Source organism: Emydura macquarii, unplaced genomic scaffold, assembly GCF_026122565.2.
Source record: "Emydura macquarii macquarii isolate MOO-44397 ecotype Brisbane River unplaced genomic scaffold, CSIRO-AGI_Emac_v2 contig_3128, whole genome shotgun sequence".
NCBI classification, from domain to species: Eukaryota; Metazoa; Chordata; order Testudines; family Chelidae; genus Emydura; species Emydura macquarii.
The window spans coordinates 5,028,060-5,049,943 of NW_027133265.1; the positions used below are offsets into that span (position 1 = coordinate 5,028,060).

The following is a 21,884-nucleotide window of genomic DNA, read 5'->3' on the forward strand; positions in this document are numbered from 1 at the left end:
GTGGGGTAGGGAGGTGGATTTAGTTAGTAGGGGATAAGCTAAATGGGGGGAAGAAATGAAGGGAGAAAGGATATTAAAGGGAAGAGAGTGTGAGGGAGGGAGAAGGGGGCAGGTGTGGAGTGAAGTTAAGGTGAAGAGACTGTGAGGGAGTGAGAGGGGTGAAGTAGATAGCCAACCTGCACAGAGCAGAGAAAGTTCAGCCAAAACTTTTGAATGTTGTCTAAATGTCAGAAGGTCCGGTTTTGGCTGCTTCTGGCTTGACTCTGACTGGTTCCTCTGAAGTTTTTCCTCAAAGCCACATAATGGGAAGAAGAGACAAACTGGATCCTAGTTTCCCCAGAGTGGGGTGTCTCCCCGATCTGATCAGGAGGAATGTTGTGGGAAGAGGTGGCCCCAGCGAGGCCCCATTTTATCCCCTTCCCTCAGTGCAACGGTCCCTGTTTTGGCTGCTTCTGCAGCTGCTCTTAGCAGCTGGAGTCTTTGGTTTGTTGGTTTATTGCTGGAGTTATAGTTAGAGAGGATTCTCTGTTGATCCTAAGCATTTTGTTAATACTAAAAAAAAAAAAAACCACAAAAACCTAAATGTTAAGGTAAAGAAAAATAACCTCACAGTTGCTGAACAGGTTCTAACATTAGGCCCTCATCTTGCAAAGATTGAGTCATGGAGTTTAAGGCCAGAAGGGCCACTAGATCATCTAGTCTGACCTCTTGTATGGCATTGGTTCTTAATGTTACATGCTGTGAGTAGTCTGTTGATTTTATTAACATGTATAAGACATTGGAAAATGTGAACTTTAATCAGTTAAACTATTTTATAAATAATTTAAAAAAAAAACATACTTAATTTAACATATTTTAAATATCACACTCTTTAATTTAATATTTTATCTAAAGAGAGTAAAAAATAAAAAGGAAGATAACAATCAATGACCAATCTAAAATGTTCAATAAACAGCATTCTGCCCCCACCCTACTAAATTAAATGTCAGATAAATAACTTATAGAGAACTGACATGAAAATATTATTTAAGCAGCAGTACCTAGAGAGCAGAATAATGACCCAAAAAGTATAAGTCATAGTCACTTTGCACTCATTCCTGATGTTAGTTTCTGCAGAGAGTGGGAGGGAAGTCTCAGCTCAGTAATAGCCAAGAACTGTTATCTGATCATAGGATTAACAATTTATTCCAGAGAAAAAGAAAACTTTCTCTGTCTACATATCATGCAGCAGCACAGGGTTTTAAAAGCTCTCTGTTTCCCAACCGCTCACTTTCAAAATATGTTTTCCACCTGTTTCACATGTAACTTTCCTATATGTTTTGTGTTTGGCTTAGATCATCCTCACAGGTAACTTTGGTGTTCAGATAATCTGAGTCAGATGAAGTAAAACTGCCTCCACTTCTCACAGCGAGTGCATACATTTAAAAAAAAAAAAAAAAAAAAGACTTTTGCAAGGAACAGAGAGGGACTTCAGTATTGTCAACCCCAAGTGTTCAAAAATCATGAGTCAGACCCCCAAAAAATCGTGATTCATATTTGTGTTTGCCAGATAAATCAATGATGATCTTCGGTTATTTTGTTTATGCAAGGATTTTCTAAAACAAGATAATTTAATTTAAAACTGTCCAAAAAATCCTTGGCTGCCTAGACTTCAAGTTAGTTATAGAAGGGAAGTGTCAGGAGAAAGGGAAAATACCCTTTAGGCTCAGTGGCGCCTAGTGAGACCTGATGGCAAGCTCCTGTTTTTTAATATAGTTAATTTTTAATCCATAAAATTCTACAAAAATATTATACTGCTTCATTATATTGGAAAGGAAAACTATAGATTCCAAATAGTTGAGTGCTCATTGTTGCATTGACCACAAGCACTTTACCCCCTACTGCCACAACACTGGCTGCAAGTCGGTGGGGGGAAGAGACAGGGGAGGAAGGAGGGAAAGGCAAAAAGTTATGCCAGGCACAGGTGTGCATAGAAGGAGATTGGGAATGTGCAGGCTAACCATACTAGCAGCACTGAGTGCCAATTTCATGGTTGGATCGGAATATTTCTGGGAGTTCAGTGCTATCTTCAAGCAAGGCTTCAATCAGAAAACTCTGCAATTTAAATCCTTTTTATCAAGGAAAGATATAAGGTACAGTATGTTGTCTCATTTACAAGGATAAATATGTACTGTAATGGTAGTGTAGTTTGGAAATTTTAACTACACTATAATACTTGTGACGTGGTGCTATAGAAACATTCAAAGATGCTTGTGTTAACTTTATAAATGTTCTGTGTATATATCTGTGTCCTCACTAGTGCTTGTATTCTGGGCTATATAGTAAGATAAAGGATGTTTCTGCAGAAACTAAAGTCAATGGGGGATAATTAATGCAATTCCCCAATACTGAAACAATGCAGGTGTAACAAGTCTTTTGATGTTTCAGCTCCCTGGTTTGCTCTGGTTCAAAAGGCCTTAACAAAGGACTTGAAACTGTATAAAATATCAACCCTGACCTGGGGAGAGGGACACTCACACTTGATCCTAGAACTGACTAGCTAGCATGAGGCTATGACTTAAGAGACACAGGCCCTGCTGTGAGGACCTGAAGTGCTATAAACATGTCAGAGCCTTGATTTGGAAGATGAGAGACCACCTAGTAAGCGAGGCATGTGTATAAGCAGTTTATTGTTTTTAAAATATTTTCTCTGAAATGCTTTTGGTCTGAATAAACAGTGCTTTACTTTTTGAAAGCTAGCTGGCCACTGAGTAATTCTGTCATAGCCCCTGAGTGAACAGAACTGCAGGTGCTGAATTGAAGTCACACCTGCTGAGGTGATCACATTGAATTGCAAGAGTCTGCAGCTTAAAATCCCAGACTGGATGGGACAAATTGCAAGATTCTGCCCTGAGAAAGGTGATGGTTAGAAGCCTGAGACCTAATTGGCGTGTCTTTGAGGAGGCCATGAGGGTTAGAAGGGAAACAGTTGGGAACTCTAACATATTATAAGTGTATTGTAGTAGTGGTATAGTTTGGAAATTTTGTGTGTCTGATGAACTAAACTCTAATACTACTAATGCTGTATATTTTTAGAATCTTTTGTCTTAGCTTTTGGTGGACATTCACAAACCTTTCATTACTAAGAGTAAATATAGCATAATTTCACTTAAAAAAATAAACAATCGGGGCCTCATCCTGCAATTTACTCAGTGTGGGCAAACCCCTGAACCCATGCAGAGTCCCAGTGACTTCAGTAGGACTCCACCTGGGTGTTAGGCTCCTCCTGTGCAGATCAGAATGCAAGATTGGGACCTATAATTTTATTTGTGGTTAATTTTTACTGTATCCCTGTTCCAACATCCAGTGAAGCCATTGGCCAAACTCTCAGTGGCCCGTCTTTGGTAATTGTATATATCAAGAATAAATAATGGGTTCAATTCAATTACTCTTTGTTTATGTATACATTTGTCAGTTAACATTATAGCGTCATGGTTAGAAATAAAGACAAAAATTATGTCTGGCTTCAGTCTGTGGCCATTGGTGATTTTCAGATGAATGGTTAAGAAAATACTAATGATGCTCTTCTTACTTCTCTACTTCATTTTTCTTAGTCAGGGCTCACAGACTGGAGATGAGAAAACATTTAGTGATTCATCACTGCTGGAAAATCTCCAAAGCAATCATGTAAGTGATATCGAAAAAATTTCTGTTCTTTTACAAGATGATAAAAAATTATTTCAATAAAACAAAGAGCCTATCCTTTAAAGGAAATTACATTTTCTACTTATATGAAACCAGCCTATATTCTATGTAAATAATAGCCCAGCTTACCATTCATGAAAAGTTTTGTACTCGTTAGCCATGGAAATTTTTTCATTGTAATTAAATCCACCTGTTCTTTGAGATGGCTTGTACACATAATTTTTCCGTTGCTGGAGAGTGTGTGTGCACTGTGTTTGAGCAGGAGACTTTTGGTGAGCAGTTCCCATCGGAGTGGCGGCATGTACCTTTAGTGACCTCCTGTCTCCAACCAAAGATATAAAGGTCAGGGCCATAGCTAAAGTTGGAGGTCCTAATGGTGTCTCGTGTTCACTGTTTTTTTCTAGTGCTTATCTAGAGAACAGAACACCACTCATTTTGAATCTCACCTACCCATCCCCTTATTTTGGAAACTGGTTGTACTATGTCTGCAGTGTTTGGAACTCCATAACCGCCCATCAGTTGGTTGTAGATACTGTGGAATTGGGATATACTGTCCAATTCCAGTCCTTGCCTTACCACCACCCACTCTCCTGGTCCCTGAATAAGGACCATCTCATGAGATTGTACTATTTCAAGAGGTACAGAGTAATAGAGAAAGTCCCTGTGCAGCACAGGAGAGAGGATTCTACTTCAGTACTTTCTTATACCCTAAAAGAGAGGGGACCTGAGGCTTATCCTAGACCTAAGAAAATTGAACACCTTCATTAGAAAGGTAAAATTCAGAATGGTGTCCCTTGCTGTTATTATTTTACTCCCCTAGTAACAAACAGCTGGTACCCTGTCCTTGATCTTCTAGTTACCTGTTTTCTAATTACCACACAAGCCACAGAAAGAACTTAAATATCTGCAGAGGACCCATCACTATCAATATACAGTGCCCTCATACAGCTCCAAGAGTTTTTATGAAGTATATGGCAATGGTCACAGCTCACCTCAGACAACTTAGTATCCAGGTGTAGGTGCAGGAGCTCTAGGCCTAGTTGATAGGGTGTACTTCTAGCTCCTATGGGGCATTAGGCCCGTGCTTTGTTAGTATTGTTAGTGCTGCAGAGTGTTGCTGTTCTTGGAGCTCTGATGTCAGCTGCACTACCACACTGTGCAACATGTTGATCCAGCAGACCTCGATGTTATTTATGTATTTATATAAATCTAAACGGACTGATTAAATAAGAATGAGAAAAAAGGATCCTTCCTACCTTCTCATGCTTGGATGAGAGATGATATCGAATTTTTTTTCAGTGAGACAAGTCACTTAATGCTAATCACATGCTCAAGTACTTTGCTGGATCACGTCTTATAACAGAAAGTAGTAAACATGTGCCTCTTTCCTAGAGGAATTCAGTTGCGGTACTACAATAATCTTCCCTAAGTGCCTTTCTAGTGGCAACTCAACATTTTAGGAATTCTTTTGGGAAATTACTGTTTTTGGCAACAGTTTGGGGATCTTAAAATTGGTAATTTCCTGTTGTCAATTTGAAGTGCTTTGAGATCTACAGATGAAGAACTATATAACTGCTGAGTAAAAATTAAAATAAAATATATTGAATTTCTTTTGTTTAGATTGTGTCCTTTCACTAAAAGCAATCTGACTGACCTTGCTGCATTCTGTCCCATTGTGTGAGATTTGGTACATGTTTTAATAGAAAATGCAGCAGCTATTTCTTTAAAGGATTCAGGAACGGTGCTTAAATGACTGGACTAGCACCTGAAATCATATGTCCACAGAAAAGATACAGCATGGGCTGTGATTGTGCACAGTAATATAAAAAATATTGTATGTAGACAATATTCAAAGAGGATTCAGGTCATAATAAATGATAACCATGCACACTCTACTGAATAAAACATTTCAGTATGTCATTCAACTTTTGTCGATACCTAATGTGCCTAGTTACATTTCCAGTTGAGCTGTTAATTGATGTTAATGTTTTAGTACCTGACACTAAGTGACTGAATTTAAAGACCTGTCTCCAAAGTACGGAGGCATTCAAGCTTCTCAACAAAACATTTGTAAAAAATATTTTAACCTGGGCAAAACAACATTTTTTTCCCTAATCTTTTTCTGAGAAATGGCTGAACCCATTTTTGATGAAAATTTCCAAAGTAAATCAGTTTGAGTTAGACATGTCATGGAAAATTTCAGTCCAAACAGTTAAAGTTTGGCAAAATTATAAACAAACAAACATAAAGGGTTACATTATGGAAAGGATTGGTGTTACAGGGTTCACTCAGTGCTAGGGCACCCCTTCTCTGGGAATTAGCTCTTTTCTGATCCGACACCCCCTTCTGCTACTCACTGCGCATCATGCTGCCTCTCTCTGCAACTCAGGGTACTCTCTCTTCATGACATGGTCCTTCAGCCAGGTCACTGTGTTTTTTCCCCCTTCTGGGGTATTATAATCTTTTCATACAAACAATCTTAGGTAGTTTTTCCACTTAGTGCCCAGATGGTGCCACTTTCCCAGTGGCTGGTAGGAGAACCCAGGCCTGACATCTACTCTGCATTTCAGTTCAAGGCCCCTAATCAGTAACCAAGGTTTGCACTGTCTTAAGTCTTGCTGCCATCAGCTATCAGTTTGCTGGCTTTATATTAGCCCTGCCTGTTCCCTCTCACCCAGGCTCCATCATCATTCATGGGTTGCTGAGGTCACCTAATTCCCTTTAGCTGTGGCCCAGCCCGTTAACTGGCCCTTCTCCTTCTCATTGACCTCTTCTAAGCTAAAGTGAGGTGAACTCCCTATTACAGGTGGACAACCTTAACTACAGATGTCAATACCTGCACCAACTATACAAAAGAAAGTATAGTAGCAGTTTGAATGCACTTGAAGCAAATCAGGTGAATTTTGAAAAGGATTTATGTGTAAAGTCAACAATGAAAAGAATGTAGAAAATTTTTAAATGCATATTCTTATAATCAGGGAAGGAGAGTTTCCCCTGACTTAATATTTGCCAATATGTACTAACACATTTTAACAGCTCACAGATTAATTAATGCTTTTTACCCTGTTTTTGCACTAGCCAACTGCACCAATAATTTGCGAGTTTCTAACAATGATGGCAGTGTGCCATACAGCTGTTCCAGAAAGAGAAGGTGATAAGATTATATATCAAGCAGCATCTCCAGGTAAGAGCTAAATAATTACATATATACTGTAAAATATTCAATCCAGTCAACAAAAATGTTAATTTAGAACTCAATGTGTAGGTCTACCCCTTTTCCAGAAATTTAAATAAATGTGCAATCTGTCATACGTTTTTAATTCTATATAAGGTAGTGCTTTAATTTTTTTTTCCACTCCACTCCTTAGAGAGGATTTGTAGATGTTACATAGAGTATACAATAATAAAGGGTGCTTTGTTATCTACATTGCAACACCGAGACTGCTGTGCTGTGGAAAAATAGAATGGCTTGAGTAATACAAATAAAATTCAATGGCATTCAGTAAGCCAGACAAATTAACCACCCTGTTTATGGCTTTCTATGATGCTTTATAACAATGGGATTGACTTAACTAAGTATTACAAAGAAAATAACACAATGTAGTAGTTATCAGGAAGGAAAATGAAATCACCTAAGCAGGACAATTCTGACGATGAGCCAAAACATCAACACAGAACAAGAAAAGACAATTTTTAAAACACCAGTCAACCAGACTTCATACATTTTTTAAATAGATTCTTGCAAAAATCTGCAGGAGGAACATTTTGTATGGTAAAGTTCTTAATTAAACATATTTGCTGTTTATTTTTAGTAATATAGTATTTAGAACCTCCAATCAGATTTGAAGTTCCATTTTTTTAGGTATGGTATAGACATCATTTTCTGATTCACTGTGATGTAATAAAGAACACTTGATGTGAATAATATAGTCTAATTACTCAGTTACCTGTGCAGCATCCTACATACTATGCTATTATGGCTCTTTAAATAAGGTCCAGTCTTGAAGCACAAGACTGACATTTCTGTCAGTGCAATGGCTCATCTGCTTGAGCTGCAGAAAAGCGATTCATTTAGTGATGTGTACACTGAAGTTGAAAATTAAAATGGATGAAATTGCTTGGCAGGTTGAAAATTAATATCAGTGGGTAATGGGGTGGCTCACTCCCAGATGCAATGTAGACATACCTTTAGACACTGGGGTAAAATTTTCTACTGTGGCTTTGGTTATTATTTCTCACTGGAGGTTGCTCTTTCAACTTAATGGAAAATAATTCCCCTACGAAATGAAAATCTCTTTTCCTGTGCTGCCTCTGATGTATCGTGTTGCCTTCTTTGAAGCAGTGCAGCAGTTAATGGATCAGCTTCTAAAGTGTATCTGGCAAACACTAGTTTCATGTTTTTCAGTGGGCCTTCTAAGAGGCAAGAGGACTCCAGCACAGGTAGACTGTAGTTTCAACTTCTAGTATGAAACTAAAACATCGAAAGGGGACAATTTTTCCAGAGAATGTGAGAATAATAGGGAAGTTTAAAAATGTTGAACATGAGATACTTCCGTTTTTATAAATTTAAATGAATAATAATACTTTGGCTCAGTATATAGTAGTAAGGAAAGGGATCACAGAATTGCAGCATTGTCCCAATGTTAGATTTAAATTTCATTAAAGCAAATTCTAGTATGTCACATGGAGAAATAAGAAATTTAATGAGTAGAGGAAATTTAATCAGTAGGGGAAAGTTTTCAAATTGAATAAGAAATCTTTAAAAGTACTATAATTAAGAAGACACATAGTACTGATCTTCTGAAAAGAAGAAAATAGGAATTGGCCAGTGTGATGCAAGTAGAGGCTACTCAAATATGTAAGAAATAGAAAAAAATCTGTACTCAAAATGGGAAACCAGGGAGGCATCTAAACAAGAAATTTTTAGTCAGTTGTGGTTTGAGAGGGAAAAAGATAAAGGTATCAGAAAAGCAAAAAGAATTAATGTTAGTCAAAGGTAATAAGGGATTCTACAAATATATAAAAGGAAAAAGAAATGCTAGGGAAGAAAGTATAGTAGGACTGCTGTTAAATGAGGGTAAAATTTACAATGACTCAGAAATAGCTGAGAATACTGAACTTTTTTCAAGAATAATAAAGAAAATGTGAGTAGTGAAGAAGGAAGACCCTGTAAATTATTTATCTATTGATGAAGAGCAGGTAAAGAATAATTGCAAAATTTGAACATGTACAAATCTGCATGTCTCTAGGGTAGTTAAAAGATTAAAATTTGAAAATTCTTTTTCTTGATACTTTCTCAATCTATAAAAGAAACAATGGAAATTGGTTTGTTGCAGATGAAGGAGCTTTGGTCAGAGCAGCCAAGCATCTTCGTTTTGTATTCACTGGAAGGACACCTGACTCAGTAATTATAGATTCTGTGAGTACATTCAAACTGTGCTATTATTTGTTAATATTTTTGGCATTAATATTAAATATTTTGCACATAGTCTCAATCGGTTTATACCCAAAAAGAAGTTGTTAGTCTATTTTTTTTTTTAAAGCTTAAATCTCACGAACAAAAATATTTCTTTTTTTCAGCTTGGCCAGGAAGAAAGATATGAATTGCTAAATGTGCTGGAATTTACAAGGTAAAGCAAAATAAGCCTTTGACATGTTTTGTTTTATATTTTTTTAAATGTCTTTTTTGTGCATACATACTCCACTGAATTTTTTCTTTTATGAATAAAATAGTGGGTTTAGTAAAGAGATAGCATCCGTTCAGACTTGAAAAAGACTGTACTTTGTTTGGAAACTTTATAATATGTCCTGTGCTTTAGCTCTATAGTATATATTCTTGCATTATAAGCACAGCATGTAGCAGTACTTATCGATAAGGAGGTTGTAGTAGCATTTTCATTGTAAAGGGTCATTTTCAGAGGAATACAATTTTATAAAATTTCTCCCTTCCCAGCTGAAATTTAGCACTTTTGTTTTTATTTTGGAAGCAAATTTTCTTGGAATCTTGAGCAAAAATTTGTGGTTAATAAAAAGAGAGTGGAAAATACACTTTTCATTTTATTATAATGATTTTCTTTTCTTTTTTAAGCTCTAGCACCTCAGTAGGAATGATAAAAAAGCTTGACATTTGGCAAGTACATATTCTCTGGCTGCAATTTATTTTTGTAGTACAATGAAAAGTGGTTTTAATTTAGCTAAGTTATGATTTTTTAAAATACTTCATGCAAAGCACACTTGCCTAAATTTGTAAAGGTATTTAGGCACTGTTGCACTCAGTATTGCAATGCCTAATTGTTTTTAGGAGGAAAATCTCATTTTCAAAAGTGATTTGGGAAGTGGAACTTTTGAAAATGAGAGTTAGGTCCTAAATCAGTTAAGCATTGCAATGCTGAGTAAAGCAACTTCTAAATAATTTTTAAAAATCTTGGTCACTGTCTTTTGTAAACTGATGGTATACCATTGTTTCATTGGAACTGTGCATGAGTGTGTATGTAAAGTAAGTAGAATTTTCCATTCAGTAGGTGATCTCTCAATGTTCTATTGGAGTTGCGTATGTGTGAATAAGTAAGTTGGATGCAATTTTATTTTCAAAAGTGTATCTGTATATGGAATATGATATATGGAAGGACTCAGGATATGAAACCCTTTCTTCATTGAAGACTCGTTCTTACAAAAGCTGAAGCATGTGTTTAAGTTTAGGCATGTGAATTGTCCAGTTGCTCACCCTGGCACGATGAGGGTGAGGAAGAGTTTTATAAGTGGAGGAAGCATTATACTGACCGACTTGGAGGAAATAGAGAAAGGAGAGAGAGAAACACACATACATCAAGGACTTGCACTGGAGCTATGAAGGATTTGATTAAGGAGAAGGTCCAGAGAGGGTAAAATTAGGGTGTGAGTTTGGAGGCCAGAAAAGGAGAAAAGGCTGGGAAAATTGCCTCCAAGAAGAGGAGGAGGATTGCAGGAAAGGGAACTGGAAAAGAATGAGGCCTAATGAAGTGAAGACCAGAATAGAATGGCCACCGGGAAAAGGGAACTGGTGAAAATAGTAAAGGAAGAGAAACTGGTAGAAAAACAAAGTGAGCAAATACTAAACAAAAATCAGGTAAGGGAGATTAGCCCAATTAGGAAAAAAAAGCTTATCTTTGAAGAAGAGGGTTTGAGAAGAGAAATAATAATTTTTAAAAAGGAGCAAATGCATAGAAAACTAGTGGGAGGTGAAACAGGGACACTGGAAAAAATGAAATGTTACAAAATATAGCTGACTGAAGCATAAGAGGAAAGGAACAAAATTACAGCAAGTTACTTTAACATCATTTTATAAAAAAATTCCTTCATTCAGTATTTTGAATTTGATGTAATAGCCTGCTTTACAATTAAAAAAACAAATGTATGCAGACTTCCTTTGCTTTTGGCTAGGGCCTCATCCTCTATTGATTCTATTTATCACCTTCATTTTTGTTCTGAGAAGTTAATAGGTATGGGATGCAAAGTGTTTTTGCTACTCACTTGGCAGTTATAGTGATGTACAGTATTTATATGGAATGGGAGTACACGTTTCCCCTCTTTTTTTCCTGTTGTTCATCTTTACCTGTTTTACGACATTTTTAAAGCCTGTGAGTTTCCAGGAGTAGTTATATAAGATACAACTGGTACTTTTTGGAGAAAACAAAACTATTTGTGAGTCTTGTTCTCTGAAGAAATAAAGTACAGTAGCTTACCTCTCATGTACTCATCAGCTTAACTCAGAATTCCGGGTTTTGTACCCATTTTATTTTCTAGTTCTTTAATATTTGCTTAGACTTACTGGAGGCACTAGGGGTCACTATTATTCCACAGCAAAAGTGCAAGATGTTCCTTGCTGGAATCAACAACTTCAGAATTTTGAGCTATGAGTCAACCCAACATTTCTGTGAAAGGAGTGTGCACCCTAAGAGAAGTAATTTATTACAATTTGTACTTTCTGAGAACAAGAATTACAGACATTGTAAGTGGCTATGTTTTCTTGGAAAGATAAGCAGCTGATCCTGTGTAGATGTAACTTCCGCTACCCCTTGCTGTATTCCAGCATAACCTGGATAAAATGGTTGTTTTAACTCTATTGAGATACAACACACCGCCACACCAAACATCCACAACTAGTAGTTTGAAAGGGATAGTTGGTAACGAGGTGTGTGGAGAAGGAAAGGCAGGGTTAAAGTTACAGTGGTGTCTTGAGGTGTACGATAATTGTGCTAATCATAAGGTATGTACCTGTGAGTAGAAGAGAAGTGGTCGTATACTATTAGGAAGCATAAGTTTTTATTTTATTGTATTCAGTGCTATGGATGTGATTTTTCAGCCCTACCAGCATATGAATATTTGAATGGATGTGTACCTCAGGCAGTGGAGATGAGCGTCCTCAGATGGGGATTGTTGGTCATCCACAATACCATGATGTGATTCAGTCACCCCTGAAACAACTGATTTTTTTATGAAGCATCTGAAGTCTTGCTGGCTTAGTTCTTTAGCTCTTGTGGTAGAGACTCATTCTTTCAGTGTAAGAGATTCCAGGATTCTTCTGTCTTTATTTTGCAATGCCATTCTAATTTTTACAGCATTGTCAGAGGCCATCAAACCAGCTGAAAGTGAGAGGGGCATCAACTGCTTCTCTGTGACATGTTTCAGTTGATCCACGGTATTTTTAATGCATGCTTCTTAGTCACAGATGCACAGCAAGTCATGCTGTCAAACGTGTTGCTGCTAATGCTGACAGTGTGAAGCAATGGACGTATATTCAATGCTTTAACCAATAGTCCACATGTTCATACAGTTGAATAGGGCAAAAGCCCTCAGTTTTCAAAAGCCCTCTCCTTCCAATTGGTGAAGCACACACTGCTAGCAGTAAACTAATATAACAGTGTGTGAGAAAACAATTTCAAACAGAAAAAACATTGTTATATCTGAAAACAGTGTCCCAGTCTGAATTCCCAGTTTAGCTCCCTTACTAGAGGCTTAATCCTGTTCTCATTGAAGTCAGTAGCAAAGCTCCGATTGACTTGATTTGTGCAGGATACAGATCAAAGAATAAGATGTGTGCTCTCCTTCTGTGAAAGATTGGGCAAATTATTTGATTGCAGACTCCATGAGTAGTTATAGTCATCTAGTCAGAGAACTGTGAAATAGCATGAATAATCTGACTAACAAAAAGTTACACAATGGCAAAACAGAAAAAAGGAAAAGGAGAAATAAATGCAAAATAGTTCACAAAGGTTGGAAGAAGGTGTCTCTCTACAGACTGGAGACTCTCATTTTAGAGCTCTAGTCCATCCACCTCAAACATGGTAATGGCCTGGTCAGTCCCATCTGAACCAGCCTTACCTATATAATGCACCACTTTGTTCCTATTGGGCATACTGGGGACCTCCTTCAAAGGCACCCAGGAGTTGACCTCCTTCCTATTTTTCAAGGAAGTGCATGCAGAAGGTCTCATTCCCCTTGTATATGTATTGCCAGATGCCTGTGTCCAAACAGGGAAGAACGGGAGCAACTGGCAGAAGAGGAATAGGCACTATTGTCTCAAGCACAAAATCTTTCATCTCTCAGAGATCTGTTATCTTCCTCCCCTCCTGAAGTGATCTTTTCAGGTCTGGTACAGTGCCTGATGACTTAGAGCATTTCAGGAGTGCTCTCCATCTAAGCTCATCTCTACCTGCTAGCATAACTCTACTTATCTATAAGGGCATCTTAGATCAAGCTAAAACCCTGTGGCAGACACCAGCTAAACTGCCTCCTCTGGCTAATGAAGCTGAAAAGAAATGTTGGCTATTCCAAAAGGGGTTTAAATGGTTTTATATGTATTTGACATTGGGTTGCTTGGCGGTTTCTGAAGTCCACGAAAAGATCAGGCAGATTAAGAGCCCCCAAAGACAAAGACTCCAAAATTAAATTTATTTGGAAGAAAGACATATCCATCAGCATCACTTTAACTTTATCCATGGTAATCACTATGACCATGCACAGAACTTGGCCACAAGCCTCTGGCATTCCAAGAGAAGTGCAAAGCACAATCAATGATTTGTCCCTTGAGAGTGCAGAATTATTCAGTGTTTATATGTATGACAGACTGCACTCCCTCAGAGATTCCAGGGCCATGCTTCTTTCCTTGGGCATCAGTACCTCAGCCCCAAACTATGTACCCTTTAGATATTGGGGCAGTCCAAGCAGAAGACACCTACCTACCCCCCTCACAGTTTTTCTGAGTATCTGCACAGGAGTACGCCAAGGTGGTGGTAAGACCTCACCCCGAATTTATTCCCACTACAGTATCAGGCTTTAATTTGAACTAATCTATTAATTTATCTGTTCTCTTCCAAAAACCTCATTCCTTCCTGAGAGATAAGACATTTCAAGAGCTTTGTTCCACTACCTTAACAGGATAAAGTCTGTGATTCTCAGATTTTGTTGTCTATGTGGATCCCTCCATCTTCATTTTTTCTGAGGCCTCCTTCTCTAGGATTAGTGATAGAACTGAGAGATGGTTGTGGCCACTCTACCCTTCATGCCATTGGGTGGGGGAACAGGAAAACATGCACAGTACAGGCATGGGTCAATGGAAAGAACTGTTCAAGAAGATTCTGATCTCGTGTGCACAAGATGCATGTGCACCTAGGGTGGGATCCCACAGAAAAAACATCTTGAAGAGCCACAGGTGCTACCAGGGTAAATAACCATCCTTTCTTGAAGGTGGTCTCTGCATATTTCCACTTTTGGACACATCCCTTGATGCCTTATAGCTTCAAGAACTTTCTATAAAGCAGTGCCTTTTGGTGACATGTAAATGTTCTCTCCTGGCCCCAAAATATTTAGAACTGAGGTTCTAAAAGGTCTGGGCATCCCAACCACCTCACTTCCCTTCTTTTCTACAGCCAGCTGTGGATATGGGAACCTTCTGTTCATTCTGGAATGAATTTTGGGAGTTTGATGCAAAACTCCATTAAATTATAGTGTAATATACAAGTTAGGTAATTGCATATTTAGGCCCAGATCCTCAGGTCCTGCCAAGGTGTACAAAGTGCATAACCCAAAATAGAAGAGGGGAGGCACAAAGGTGACTTAAGGGTTTAGTTCTGAGGGCAACTGAGTGCTAGTTCAGCCCTCAGCATAAGTTAGAACATCCTCAGGGTTATTTTAATTTATGTCTACTGTAATGGTTCCAGGAGTCATCATGTTGGCTGGAGGTGGCCAGAACACAGTTCACTGTAGGCAAGGTCCCTTTTTCCCACAGAACACCTCCAACATATCCCCTGTTCCATTCTGCAGTACTTGATGCTAATGGGGTTTTGGGTCTTGCACCTATGTGACACCACATGCCCATAGAAGAAGGAAGAAGTTGCTGAGGTGATCCAGGATGTCTGGCCCTTTTATAATCTTGCCTCAAATGTTTTGTGTTATGAGAAATCAGTCATAGGGTGTCATTGGCTATTGCGTCGTTGAAGGTTCCTGAAGCTTAGTGTGCCCTGCAGTGCTCCCTACAAGTGGGGATGTGCAGAGAGAACACTGTCAGAGGACTACAGTTACTATGGCAAGTAACCATTTTTTCTTCATTTTTACCCCCAGTTTCATGAAGGAGGAGGAAAACCCAGTGATAGGACTAGCAGACACAATTATTTCATTACCTCTGATTTATATAGAATAAGTATGATGTGTATCTATAAATATATGTGCATATAAATGCATATTTTCAAGTTTTCTATTTTTTTATTGATGAATGAAAAAGGTTGGTGAATGTAAATGTTGATGGACTGCAATGTTATCTCTGTTCCAGCACTAGGAAAAGAATGTCTGTGATTGTTCGCACACCAACTGGGAAATTAAGACTCTACTGTAAAGGAGCTGTAAGGTTTATTTTATTTAAATTATCATACAGTAATTTTAATCTCTGCTAATTTGTAAATAAGTATGCTATAGGCATACAGAAGAATAAGTAATAGAAATAATTACCAATGTATGAAGTTATTGCAAGATTAGCTGAAGTCTGATCATCTAAAATTAAAAAAACCCTAATTTTTATTCATGGATTTTTTTCAATGTAATTGACTATATTATACATTAAAATTATTTGTCAGGATTAAGTGCTAAATTGTGAGTTGGACTATATGCCTGGCTGGAGGAGTAAGAATTCTTCCCTCTATATATGTCCCTACTTGGGCTATCCCGGCCACTGCTCACCCACTTATTCCTTCCCTGGAGCAGATGGAAAGGGAATTGCTAGGGAATGAGTGAAGCCTTAGCTCCACCCTCTGTTCACGAGCCCTGGTAGCTGGGGGAGAGAGAAAATAGTAATTTATTGATAATATTAAGTCAACAGTAAATTACTGTTCCCTGGGAATAAGGGAAGAAGGTATGGCTGAGTCACAATGCATCCTAGAATGGTGCAGTTTGCACACCAGCCCTTGCTTCTTTACTCAGGACCGTGCCTAAAGTGATTCATCAAAGGAATTACAGATATGTAATCTAAAATCCAGTTTTAAAACCAATTTTTCAATGTTTATAAAAATTGAATACAGAATTGAGTATATTCCACATTCCTTATTCTCCCAAGTAAAAATTAATTAAAGTGTGTAATTAAATTGTGTTTCACTATATACACAGTTTTTTTCTTGGCCAAGTAGAAGTGAGAATGAAAGCTACTAAGCATCAGTTTCACACTGTGCTTAATATTGGAGGGGCAGAGGGAAAGCAAAGGAACATGAAAGGTGGAGCAAGGGGAGAAAACTATGAATGAAAGGTGAGGAGAAAAACTCAAAATAATTCCAAATTAGCAGAAGGTGTAGAGATCTACAGATCCTAAGGGCTCAGAAATTCCTCCTCTTCTCTCCCCTCCAGAAAAGAAATATATTTCTATTTGTGTTCCTTGGCCCTGAAATACTTTTGATATAGTGTTACATATTTTTCTGCCTATTTTCCAGAATTTCTGATACTGTTGCTAGGTCAGTGAAACCTGCTTGCTTTGCTTTATTGTACCTTCATTCTGTTTGCATTGTAGGATACAGTAATTTATGACCGTCTGGCTGAGAGTTCAAAATACAAAGAAATTACTTTGAAACATTTAGAGCAGTTTGCTACAGAAGGTGAGTAATAATGCTTGATATAAAACTAAATGTGAAATAAAACCTCTCAATTTTCATACAGGTACTATAAATTTCAGTTTTTATGATGTTAGAATTTATTATACGTATATTTATTAAACTTCTGTAGCCTCTGAAAAAATATGGTCCCTCTTCTGAAGAGTATATATTCACAAATACGGATAGATAAAACAGGTGGAATCAGCCAAAGTAGAGGCTTTTAAAATTCAGTTATGCAATTCAAGTGTATTATGGAGACACAGTAGTGATTCCATGAAATAAGATTGCAAAAGAATTTCCATTCTGTGATAATTTTGATCACTCCCAATACCTAACTATTGGAGAGGAGGGGAAATGCGATGAGGATGGTTTTGGAGCCACAGTGACATTATAATGGCCTTGCACAGAGAGACCATCCATCTGTCCCTTGTCAGTTAAGTTTGCTTTAAGATTGCTTTATATTACAGGAATGAATTATTTACTGATAATAACAGGGATAGAAGGAACCAACCTCCCAAACTCACCTCAACTGTCATGTCTCCAGATCCCCAGAGGTCTAGCAGAATCGTCTCTCTTAACTTTTATTCAGTGGCCATTGAAGGAATATAGGTGTCACTTTGGGTTCATAAATAAGAAACTCTAAGTGAATTGAAAAGGCTGTCTATAAAGACAATAGGTACCTCTCCTCATCAAACAATGGACACTTTTAAACAAAATTAAAAATCACTAGAAAACCCCACACTTTAGATGTAAGCAGAAAAACAACCTTTGCAATGGAAAACACTGGCATTGTACACACTCTTGCAATAATACTTAGCTCTTATATATCACTTTTCATCAGTAGATCTCAAAAGCACTTTGCAAAGGAGGTAAGTATTATTACCCACATTTTACATATGGGGGAAACTGAGGCACGGAGCGGTGAAGTGACTTTCTGAAGGTCACGCAGCAGGCCCGTGGCAAAGCCAGGAGTAGAACCCAGGTCTCCTGAGTCCCAGTTCATTGGGCCACAGTGCCTTCCAGATACTGCCCTGAGGTTTTTCTCTGCCTGATAGAAAAAAGCAAGTGGAGTATGAGTTATAGAATCATACAGTGAAGAACCATAGTATTCTAATTCATCCATGCAATAGGAAAGGATGGATGGGTAAGGAGCAGGATTAAGGTTATTACAGGAACCTCAACTGCAGATTTTCTCCCTTTCATTTTTATATTAGCTATAATAAAGTTTGTTTCTAAGTTCTTTAACAAAATTAGTTTTTAAGTCATTTGAGATTTATTTTACTAAATGTTCATGCAACAAATAAAAACCAAATTAGTTATCCCTATTTATTTGAGGAACCATGGGATTATAATGGTTCTGCCCTCCTGAGTGCCATAACTCCAGCAGTGAAGCAAAAACAACCTATTATTCACTCCTTTTGCAGAACAAATTGCAGGATTTTCTAATTGTATTATAAAAAGTGTAAATTAACCTCAGTTGTACCTGAAGAAATCCAGAGCCCCTTCCTCCATGCACTAGTTCCAGATCAGGGAAATGGCTCCAGGTTGCTTTTCCCCCATTCCATGACTTTACCTCTAGGGGAAGGGGGTGGGATAGGGATCAAAATGGTTAGTACAGTTTTTGGCTAATGGGGAGCTCTGTCACCCCAGCCAGGCTTCTGCTGGTATTAACCACTCCAGCCAAGCGCTCTATACAGGATGCACTTCTTCCTCATCTCTCTGGCAGTTCCTCCCAGGGAGTGGGGGAAAGTAGCTCTGAATATCTTGGGTACTTATAAGGCCCCCTTGCCACTGTAACTGAGTGGCTCACAATCTAGAATGTCTTTATCTTCATAATATCCCTGTGAGTCAGGGAAGTACTATTATCCCCATTTCACAGCTAGAGAAGTGAGACACAGAGAGGCTAAGTACCTTGCCCAAGGTCACACAGGAAATCCGTGGCAGAAAAAGGACTTGAACCCCAGTCTTGCAATTCCTCTCTCTCACTCTCCTTTCCGCTGTCTCACTTTCACCTTTTCTTTCCATCTCTTTCTCCCTTTCTCTGTGTGGAATGCATGAGTGCAAGTTTAAAATCTGTGAGCACAGTGAATTCTGTTGAACTGATAGGTTTTAAGATTGCACTGAAACACTTATGCATTCCACACACAAAAAATCCCAAAACAACTAGAGATAAGTAGTCCTTGCTCCCTGATAGTTTCCAAATCTTCCTTTCCATTTTTCCTGAGCCTTATAAAATCTCATAACATGCATATCTTGTCAAAATCACCTTGGTCAACATCCACTCTTTCAAAGACAAATCTCTTACTGTCCATGAACTTATCAATTTTACTTATCTACTTACCCCATTTATAGAGTAATTATTATAATAGATCTAAGCTCTGTGCAATAATACCATAGCACAAACCTTATAAATAGAATTTAAGAACCAACAGAAATGAGTACCTGCCCAGACACCCCAAAATCTGGCACTGTGAGAAAACCTTGATTTTTGTTTTTTGTTTTCTTTTGATTGTGTATTCCCTGGTGTCCAAGGAAATCCATTAGACCTTCCTTTGGAGGCAAGGACATTCTTAAATCTTAAATTGAGGTACTTACCTTTAGTAAATAGAGAGTTATGGTCTGGCCAAATCTTTTGAGATCTCTTACACCAGGAATGCTTATTTCTATTCCGTTATTTCTACTCCCCTCTTTTCCGTTTGTATCAGCATGTAATTGATCCCTTTGGTTGGTGTGGTGATTTCCTTCCACAATCATTGAATGCTGCCCTAAGTGACCCCAAAAGCTTGACTTAGGTGTATTCCCTGTGTTTGTTCTCCACATTATGATTTGCATCAAGAGTGTTTGGATAGCGTTAAATAATCTTATATAATGCCCAGAGTATCATACTAAGAATATCATAGTAGGAATGAACACTAAAATAGAAATAGGCTATGGAAATAAACAAAATATTGTCAGTTGGTCGTGCAGCAGCCTAATGCTCCTGATAAATAAACCTTTGACTCCTTGGATCTTGATGTCTGGGTTGCTTAGAAACTTTAACAAAAAAAAAAAAAAAAAGCCCTGAACAGGGACAGCTAAAATGTAACAAAATGTGAAGTCTTCCACATCTAAAGTATTGGTTTGAATCAAGGCTATCTAGGTAGTGGCTGTAAAGTGTTTATTATCTGATAATCCATAAGAACCGAGTCCAGAGTTTCAATCCAGTTCTTAGTGGATTATTATCCTTCTCCAGATTGTGCCTTCTCTAGACGTAGTGTACTTCCATGTCCATGTAAAGAAGTGTGCTGCTGCTGTTCTTGCACCTTTCATGTCTTTTTTGAAGACAGAGAGGACTTAATCTCCAAATCAATCAATCAATGACCTTTCACAAACACTGAATTAACTTGTTTTTTTAAAAAAGTGTTCTCCACTCTATAATGCAATAAAAAAGAATTCAATATTTATTATTGCACCAAATTTAAATACTGCCAATGACACATTACACCATTTCTTTCATGTTTCCACTCATGGCAATACAGCATGTCCTTGGCATTTGCTACACATACTTGCTATGTTGTTCAAAAATGAAGTAGTTAGCATTGATGACATTTACATTTAAGCATTTAATAAATTTCATTGTTTATACCCATTTAGATGAATGGAAGAACTGTATAACTCTCTGTGGTAGTGTTCGAATCTGTCAAGAAGCCGACTCAATAAGAGTCTCAGTTTTTCATTGTTATGATTCCTTGCAATCAGTATGCTAGTAATTTTATTTTAAAAAATTAAAGTTTAGATTATGGAAAACAGCAAATTCTTTGAAAAACCCTAGCTTTGTAGATATTTCATACATGCTCATTGCTGTTTTCCCACTTAATCATCTGACTGATGGATTGTGAAAAGATTTTGGAAAAATTTTAATATCCAAGTTATACAATCCTTCCCACCTTTTTCTCTCCCATTCATTGTCCTGGATCCCTTTCATTAGAGAAGAAATATGATCTTTCCTCCCCCACCCCAATGTCTCCTAGCCCTCTTTTTGCCAACCCCCAAATAGTACGTGCAAGTTTTAAATGTGAACTGACATTTATTCCAAACTCCAGCTATCCACAGATTCAGTATGTCCTCCAAGATTTAAAAGTTCTGGTCTTGTAGTCCTCAGTAAATCCTATGGAATTTAAAAGCTTGCAGTATCAGAGCTAATGTACAATTAAATCCTAAACTGCTGGCTTTCCATAGTCAGGGAAGCTGTCCCAGCAAGTTTTAATGTTTAAATTCAGAGTTGAAGAATCCTAAGAACAAACTTGAAGGGACTGATGACGCAGCTCCCAATTATGCAAAGATTTTGAATGTTCATTGAGACATTTGATTATTTAGAGTTATACTTAATGGTTATGAAAACGTACTATGAAATATGAAGGGTGTGCAAACATGGCTCAGTTAGTATAGTGGAGAAAACATAACTTTTGGAATTTTTTGTTATACAAATGTTTGCTTTCCTACCTCTAACATAGATTAACACTATATTTTGGCATTTAATTTGCACTTAATTACATTTTAGAGATCTTAATTTCAACTGCTTAAATAGTGAAGAAGCTTAATAAATAAAATAAAGCTCTATTAAGGCTTATGAAGGAACATTAATGGTACTGGGAAATTTGAATCGGGAGAGTAACAATTAATATAAAGAGGTTGGGTGGGGAATGTTAGCACATACCTCTTAGATATAAGGTACATGAACTAATCTAACAATTTAAGAGTAAGAACAGTGCTTAACCCTCCTCTAGATTTCTTGGCAATTTGAAAGTGTTAGGAACACACTAAGCTTTGATGTAAGAGTGCAGGGGCCTTGGACATTAGGTGGTACCTTGGTCTTTCCTGTTCTCTGCCTGTGGCACACAATATTTCGTTTCCTGAGGACTGAAAGTTTTGGCCTAACTAAAGTCTTTGGGCTTAACATAGGGATATTTGAGTGAAATTTAATGGCCTATGATATACAAGAGGTCACACTAGATGACCTGGTGGTCCCTTTAGGCCTTAAAAGTTCTATGAATCTATGTGTGGTCATCCTAGACTGATGTAAGAGGGTTTGAATGAGCTCTCCCCTGACAT

The 21,884-nt window shown here is 37.6% G+C and overlaps 1 protein-coding gene across 4 annotated transcripts in view; it reads left to right on the top strand.

Annotated features, from left to right (window-relative positions):
* The window catches only part of ATP8A1 (ATPase phospholipid transporting 8A1), a 215,715-nt gene that overhangs the window by 86,901 nt on the left and 106,930 nt on the right, over positions 1 to 21,884 (top strand). For all 4 annotated transcript variants that reach the window (XM_067531192.1, XM_067531193.1, XM_067531194.1 and 1 more), the window contains 6 exons: positions 3,594 to 3,666; positions 6,763 to 6,868; positions 9,021 to 9,103; positions 9,265 to 9,314; positions 15,491 to 15,560; positions 16,712 to 16,796. In XM_067531192.1, coding sequence (XP_067387293.1) covers positions 3,594 to 3,666; positions 6,763 to 6,868; positions 9,021 to 9,103; positions 9,265 to 9,314; positions 15,491 to 15,560; positions 16,712 to 16,796 — 467 coding nt within the window. The remainder of the gene's footprint in view (positions 1 to 3,593; positions 3,667 to 6,762; positions 6,869 to 9,020; positions 9,104 to 9,264; positions 9,315 to 15,490; positions 15,561 to 16,711; positions 16,797 to 21,884) is intronic.